Source organism: Microplitis demolitor, chromosome 2, assembly GCF_026212275.2.
Source record: "Microplitis demolitor isolate Queensland-Clemson2020A chromosome 2, iyMicDemo2.1a, whole genome shotgun sequence".
Taxonomy (NCBI): domain Eukaryota; kingdom Metazoa; phylum Arthropoda; class Insecta; order Hymenoptera; family Braconidae; genus Microplitis; species Microplitis demolitor.
In genome coordinates, this window is record NC_068546.1 from 6,917,793 (window position 1) to 6,926,032 (window position 8,240).

General features: G+C 36.7%; 1 protein-coding gene across 1 annotated transcript; it reads left to right on the top strand.

The window, feature by feature from the left end:
- Nucleotides 1–4,075: 4,075 nt before the first annotated feature.
- Nucleotides 4,076–7,819, top strand: LOC106693442 (uncharacterized). Its single transcript, XM_014441130.1, has 2 exons — nt 4,076–4,186; nt 7,433–7,819. The coding sequence occupies exons 1-2, from the start codon at nt 4,076–4,078 to the stop codon at nt 7,817–7,819; spliced, it is 498 nt and encodes a 165-aa protein (XP_014296616.1).
- The last annotated feature ends 421 nt before the right edge of the window (nt 7,820–8,240 follow it).

Sequence of the window (8,240 nt, forward strand, 5' to 3'; positions counted from 1 at the left end):
GTATATCCATTTCGAAAAGATTGCTCTAACTGTATATTTTTAGGTTAAGAAAAAAGATTATATTTTATGTAAGACTAAATGTATATTTGAGGTTAAGAAAAAAAAACTATATTTCATGTAAGAATAAAATGTATAATTTTTAGGTTATAAGTAATAAAAAACTATATTTTATTGTATTTGAGGTTATGAGAAATATTTAAGGTTATGTAAGAATTGAATGTATTTTTAGGTTATAAGTAATAAAAACATTATATATCAATATAATAAAAGTTTATTCATTTATAAATGTAAATTTTTTAATTAATACAGGTTCAATAATTATATTTAATTTATTAATTCTTTGATTAAATCGTTCTCGATCTCTTGCTGCTTGTTCCCATTCGCCTCTTCTTGCTTGCTCGTGTGCAAATCTCCATACCTACATGTAATGTATGTTAACAGTCTTCATATTAGTTTTCGTACGATACTGCTTACAGGATTATACTCGACTATACGATCATGTATAATGAGACAATAAGCTGATGTCTGCGCATGAAATTGATTTGTAGATTCAAATTCCAGACGAATGTCCACTGGTCCAGATTTTATCGATTCGTTTTGTTTCGAGCAATCGATAACATACAGTGGTGCTTGTTTCAAAAATTTCTTCTTTGTTAACAGTAACTCAGGTTCTTTGTTGTAGTATGAAGATTGAAAATTTATATACATGTCATACATCAGAGCATATTGATTGTTTGCAATGTTAAGGTTTGAATTCCCATAAGGATAACTCTGAGAGTTTAGAAATAATTTTATATCTCTGATGTTGCAGTGATCAAATACGCGGGCATTTTTAGTTGCATCATTTTTTCTTGCTGTTTGATATCCAAGGATTACAAAACGTGGCTTCTCGAGCTGCGTAGATGTTTTGACAGCCCAAATGGGCTTCGAAGTATTAGGTAATAGTGGATACTCGTACAGCTCCCAAGTCCGGAAACTGATTGAGAAAGCTGGATCACTTGTGATATAATTCAAAGCTTCAATTTTTTATTTATCAGCCATAGTCACATATGGTAAAATCTACTCGATTCTTTGCAGCGTAACTTTAACAGCTTCAGTATGAGCTCCAGCAGCAGGTGTAGCCACAACGTAGGCATTCATATCAGAATTTGATCTTATTAAAATCAATTTATGCTTCGCATTGATGACAACTTTATGGTAATCTTCAGCAAATCCAAGCAAAAGACTCAGTAGTATAGATAAATCAAAGTAGCCATTGTCACTGTGTAATTTGTTGACAGCTTCATCCACAATCCAGCCTGAATTTTCTAGTGTATTTTGTTGAGCTGGACTCAGTGATGTATATTCTTCCATGAGACTTGTGATACCGACATTTTTGTTACGATCAATCTCAACACCATTGAGCTCGTAGCGTATTTTTTCAAACATATGAGATACTGTCATGTTTACCATGTGAGTAGTTGCACTTACAGCTGTACCATCAGATTTTGTGAATTTTCCGTACACATGCAGTGTACTTTTACTTGGAAGTAGACATAAATCTTGATGTTGAACGGCAATTCTTATTTCATCGCTGCTGTTAAATGTTGATGAAGCATACGGGAGATGAGCATGTGCTTCATAGTCCGCAATCGACTCATCAAAAATGATTTGTCGTTGAATATTTAAGATTTCCGCCGCCATGGTCGTGTACACGTCAAACAACAAAAATGAATTTTTATTTTCTTAATTTTCCACGTAATTTTAGTCCTAGGCTCTGAAGAAACTGTGCGTTTTGATGTGTTAACACCTTGTGAGGTACTCGGTGACTGATGTTGCTCGACCATGTTGCTGTTGTTTTATACTCAGCACCAGTCTTTGTCTCATACACGATACCCATTATTTTATAGACTTTATATGCAGTCTTATATTTATCGTCTCACCTCTAAAATTAGCCAGTTTTCCGTCTTGATTAACAATTCTCAGTCTGATATTTTGTATTGCTTGTACGGCGATCGGCAGATAAATGACGTGAAATGGCAATTCAAAAATCTTATATCCTGGTGGTACACTTGGAAAAAATTCATGAATAGTGTGAACTTTGTACTCATACTTTGTATTCATATAAGCGCCTGATGTATTGTTGCTCTTAACTCCCAGAGCATTGAGTTTTAATATCTTCACTGGTAAATCTGATGAGTAAGTTTAACGTGGTGTCAGCTTTCGATTTGTAAATCCCAGTAGTCTACCAATAGAATCTTGAGGTGTAAAATTTACAAATTGATCACACTTAACTTCACTTCTCAATTCATTATTATTGGCTCTTTTGCTGATGCTGAGTCTTTGTAATTTCTTTTGAATGTATTTTTCAATGTCAGTGATTTCGTAACTTTCTGTTGGTATTGTCAAAACTCTTTCAACAGTTTCATATTTTTCAGCTTCTATATTTTCACTCACTGAGTCATATTTAGTTACTGAGATATTTCTTTTAACTCTTTTGTTCTTGACTACTTTTTTCTCATCAATATTATTTGTATCAATTCTTTCGATATCAACATTATCCACAGGATAAGAGACATAGAATTTATTAGCACCAACATCAATATTGGGTATTGAGTTAAATGTTAATAACTCTACAAGTCCCAGAACATAATTTTTAGTTGGTGATAATTCAATTGGAGGGGAGTAGTTGGCCTCCAACACAGATGTGGATCCCGTCAGCGTTAATGTGAATGACTCAGCCATGACTGATGTGTTGTACACAGAGTCACATCAATTTATAGTTGTCCAGTGAGAAATTTGAGACACAAATGTCCACATATAATTGTATCAAAATCCTGATATCTTTTATGATTATATTTTACGCTACCAACATCGAGATATTCCATAAGATCTTGCGGTAGTTGTAAATTACCAAAACTGTCAAAATAAACAACTTTATCATTATTTTTCTTGCATGCAACCCAATGAGTACCAGGTCCGAGTTTATCATCAAGATTAATAATAGCTGATTCATTTTTTTATGGTCCAGTTTCAGGTAAATCATTTCTCATAAGAACACCACGAAAGTTTGGAATTTTCAGAGCTTTAGCGTATTTTAGTAAATCGATGTTTGTGAGTGCTCGATGCGGTAGCTCTACTTATTTTTTGATTTGCATCCTCTGCCTACCGGATATGGTCTCAAGTATAAGCTCATACCACGTCTGTAAGGTCTCAAGTATAAACCTTTACCCATGGATATTTGTTCCATTTTTAAATTATGACGTTTGCTCTCCTCTAATCGATTTTTGCAGCACTTGCATCATTCACAGCTTTTGCTATACCAGCTGCACCTCCAGCCAAAGCTCCTGTTGCACTCAGGCCGGCAAAAAGTGGTATTAAAAATGGTAGTACACCACCAACTTTAGAAGGAACTGGTAAAATTCGTGGCAGCCTGATATTTTTTTTCCCACCAGATTTTTTAACTGCCTGACGAGCTCCTTTCAACGCTGTTTTGATTGGATCACCTCCTTGAGTCATGGATTTTTTAGCAGCTGTGACAACTTGTCTTAGTGCTACTTGTTTCTTTACACTAGTCTTTCTCTTGCTAGTCTTTCTCTTGCCAGTCTTTCTCTTGCTAGGCTTTCTCTTGCCAGCTGTTCTCTTCTTCAACCCCATTCCGAATCTTTTTTTCATCTTTATGATTTTATTTACACTCCACGCAGCAGCTTTTTCACCAATAACAGCGTCTTTTGCTTGATAACGTTGCCACGCCTTCTCAGCAAGTATTTGATCAGCCTCGTGACGTGCCGCCAAATTTTCACGATTATATGAGTATGCGATATCGCGTTCTTTACACGCAGCGTCCAGAGGATTAATTCCAAGATCTTCACGAGCTAATCTTTTGGCTAGCTTTGTGTCTGGTCCACAGTACTGGTATTCAGGTATATGTAGTTCAAATGGTAGCTTATTGATTATACTGTTTACGAAACCTCTATCACTGGTCTCTATGCGTCTGCTCTCCATAGTAGCAGCATCATGACTAACTTAAAATGATATAAAACCTGATACTTATAGCTCGCTGAGTGAGTTCATGTTGTGATCGCAAACTATCAACATGGAGTTTAAAAGTCAAGAGGCCAAGATGTCAGTAATAAATTTTGATCAAATTGTTCAAGGTACAGGAGTGAAAAAAGTCAAGAGACACAGTGCTTTATTGCCAAACAGTGTACGTGCTATATTTTGTGGTCCATCAAATTGTGGAAAAACAAATGCTCTGCTCTCACTCATCATACACCCTAACGGCTTAAGATTTGATAATATCTATCTCTACTCAAAATCTCTGAACTAGCCGAAATATAAATTTTTAGAATCACTACTTAAACCAATAGAAGGTATTGAATTTTTTACATTCAACGAGCACGAAGTGTTACGACCAGGGTAGAGAACACAAAAATTAAAAGAAAAAAATTTGTATATTGAAATCCTACCGTACCCTGGTAAGACAAAAATATCTAAACATAAAAAGAGGTATTCTCGCTATAGAAGCTCTTCTCCAAGTCGGAGCAGAGTATACGCGTGGTAGTGGGAACTAGAGCGGGGAGAACTGTGTGTGTCCCCTCATAACCGAGTTAAAATTTTATTATTGGAAAAGCATACCGATTTTATTGTTATTGAGGTAATAAAACATCCAAACACATTAAAAACACAAAGAAATACTTGTATTTCCTTATTCAATCGAGAAACCGAGTTAATACACCTTAGTTACATCGGGTGTTGTTTAAAATAGAATTCATTTAAACACACTCACCTGATGAGGTAACCCGTGAACCTGTCTCTCAAAAATTGATCTCCCGTAAACACATTCACCGCTTGTGCAAACCTAAACCGTGGTTTCAATAGCTAATGCCACTGATATTTTAAAACTCTTAGCAAGACTTCATATGTAATTCGTATACATAGCATAATAAAAGAAATAGTGCCGGAGCGCGTATACAATCATGTAAGGGGGCTCATACACGCATCCTCGCGATCATCTGAATTAGGAGAACATAGAAACAGAAAACATAACTGACGCAGTCTGCATGTGTACAGAGTAACCACTTATATAACTCAACACACAGACTAGGTACCCTCACTCTCGAATCCAGTGTGCCTCTTTTTAATGTTGAGAAGAGAAGAGCAAGAGAAGACCCCTAATTTCACGAGCAAAACTAAGACACACTTACGTTAGTTCTCCGATCCCTCTATTTTTGCTCAAGACCGCAGTCGCGTGATTCATGAGACTAAAACAGTATGCCTCCTCCTCAGTCAATTTAACCTCGAGGACAGGTATCCGTTCGATCAGTCTTTACCGCGCTGTTTTCTAAGCAGCGTTGCGGGGTTTGGTCACGTAATTTATTTATTCTTCCACCAGGCTACTATGTTGGCTTTACCAGGACAGTCATAGATAATGGGTATTGAGCAGGTAAATAAATACGGACTTACCTTTTTACTGCGACTAAAATACTCGTCTGACCCCTACTAAACAACGTTGAATTCACTTGTTGATATTAGTAAGATAATGGACAGGTACTTTTAAGTTACAATAAGAACACGAAGTAATGTTTAAAATAAACTCGGAACTTTATTTAATAAAGAGGCAAGGCTTTTAGGTTTTATAAATAATGATAACCAAAAGTTACTTTTTCACAACCGATCAGCGCTGCGAGTCAACCAAGAGTGACTTCCCTCCAAAAAGAAGTCCCCTGGTTCCGTTCATGTAGTTGACCAACCTTACGTCGCCTAGGGAATTGCTAGGGCTTATCCGTATCCAAGCGGCTGCAACAGTGGGAGCGAAACTACACTCAGTCGCTCAATCAACGATCGAATACAAGGTATTGAGTTTTCCCCCTCAGAGATGGCGCCACATAAGCTAAACTGGCCTCACCTGTATAAGTGAGCCAGCCGCGTATGCCCCTGCAAGGTGGACTGCAGGGCACTGGACCAACGTCTGTTCCAGTGGGTCGGCTTACGATCTCCTGAGGTGGAGCATTGCGCTTCCAGGGAAGTATTTCGCAGGTGTCGCCCGGCACCAGGTGATGAGGTTCTGTGAAGAGAGCCCGTGTGACTAAAGTCGTACGTACATCAGTGCCTCTCGGTTGTCGCGACGTCGATTAGTTAAATGAAAGCATATTTAAAAATATGACTAGAAACCAAGGCTAGGATTTTGCCTCGTCACAAGACATAGAACCTCGGCCCTGACATTATGCTTGTCCACTAATGATTCGAGCTGCTCCCCCCCCCCCCGGAGCTCTCATTTTTTATTACCCAGTAACAGGAGCCGTCCATTAACCGCTCTGGTGTTCGCCGATACCTCTTAGATGGCACCCCTCCATTCGTTGATTTGGAGGCCAAGCCGGAATGGCACGTGCCACCAAGAACAAGTCCATGTTTACGCTTCCAGAATCTTCTTAAACTAACCGTACAATAATTCTCACTCTTTTAAGGAGACGCTGAACTTTTTTTTTGATAACCAGCATCCGAATTGAAAATTCATTTAAAAGGAAACCCCCAATTCGAATACCGAATAATTAAGAAAATGATTTAATTGTTTTTTTTTTCTCTCGACTTGACCTCGGGTACCGCACGTGCAGAATAAACCGCGGAAGGAGAAGCATATAAAAATAGACGCTAGTACAGTAAGCATCTCCTCTTCTGGTGTCAGATTCAGGGGCACGGCTCGGTTTCCCTCGATTTCGGACTATATAAACCCGCAGTTTTTCGGTCTAATTGTCCCAGTCCAGTCTAGTCCAGTACAATCTTCGCATCTCAGTTAAGTTAAAACTCCGTCGTAATACGCGTTGTAGCGCGCAACAAAGAAATTATTACCACCCAGGGGTACTGACCGAACGAACGTTGAATACTGGGTCTTAGCTAGTATATTATACATTTTGCGAAAAACAGTGATCTTCCAACCAGCAACAACCACCATTTGTACAACGAAGAGCTGAATACACTTATTAATTAACAATTGTAAGTTATCTAATCGTTTTTTTTTATTATTTCTCTATAGTAATTCTCCATACTGACCCTATTCCTCATACTCATTACCGTAACGACGAAGGCTCCATCGTCCAAGTAAAGGACTTAAGTGTCTTGACTCGAAATAAGAGACTGTATATGATTTTTGTTATTATTGCATGTTAGACGTAACACGAAGAAGTACTAAAACCGGAAGATGCAAAACCAAACTCATTGATGATATTTGATGATGTCGCTTGTGAAAAACAAGATCATATCAGAGCATACTTTTGTATGGGTCGACATAGAGATGTTGACAGTTTTTATCTCTGTCAGACTTATACACGTATCCCTAAACATCTGATACGCGACAATGCAAATTTTATAGTTCTTTTTCGTCAAGATGAGATAAACTTAAAGCATGTGTATGATGATCATGTAAATACTGACATGTCATACAATTTATTCAAAGACTTGTGTTCAACACAAGTTATTTGAAAAAATATACAAACCTCTTCAAGCTCAGCGACAAGCACGAAAACATAAATTCAAAGTTGGAGACAAAGTTCGAATCAGCAAGTACAAACATGTGTTTGAAAAAGGCTACGCACCCAACTGGAGCACTGAAATTTTTACAATCGAGACAGTGCAGAATACAAATTCAACAACGTACAAACTTGTAGACTATCAGGATAAGCCAATTGAAGGTGGATTTTATGTTGAAGAACTTAACAAAGTCAAGCATCCAGATGTCTATCTAATAGAAAAAATTATAAAAAAACGTGAAAATAAATTATACGTAAAGTGGCTCGGCTTCGACAGCTCTCACAACACCTGGATTGAAAAATCAGACCTGTAAAACTTATATTTTATTGTAATAAATAAAAACAAAATTTTTAATTGTATATATACATTTTTTTTATTTTCAAACCTTAAAACTAATTTTACAAAAAAAACTTAAAAATAATATTTACATTTTTTATTTAAATAAGTTCTCTTTTATTTTCAAACTAATTTACATAAGTTCTCTTTTTTTAATTTACATCAGTTCTCTTTTTTTAATTATTATCTCATCATCATCATCATCATCTACAATTATTTTCTTATTTTTATAACCCCATGGTAGGGTGTTATTACTGCCATCAATGAGCTGGCGCTTATCATCAGCCCAGCTCAATGCAATTTTATTTTGTGCAAATATCTTCACATTATGTTTGTTCGATTTCATCAAATATTGTTTTTTTGTTAATGTGACATGATTTTCAAGACATTGCATAAAA

Bases quoted from the DNA above. Each gene is read 5' to 3' on its own strand.
- LOC106693442 (XM_014441130.1), top strand. From the start codon at position 4,076: ATGGAGTTTAAAAGTCAAGAGGCCAAGATGTCAGTAATAAATTTTGAT. The intron at 4,187-7,432 runs GTACGTGCTATA...ATTTATTCAAAG, and splicing joins GTGCTTTATTGCCAAACAGT to ACTTGTGTTCAACACAAGTT.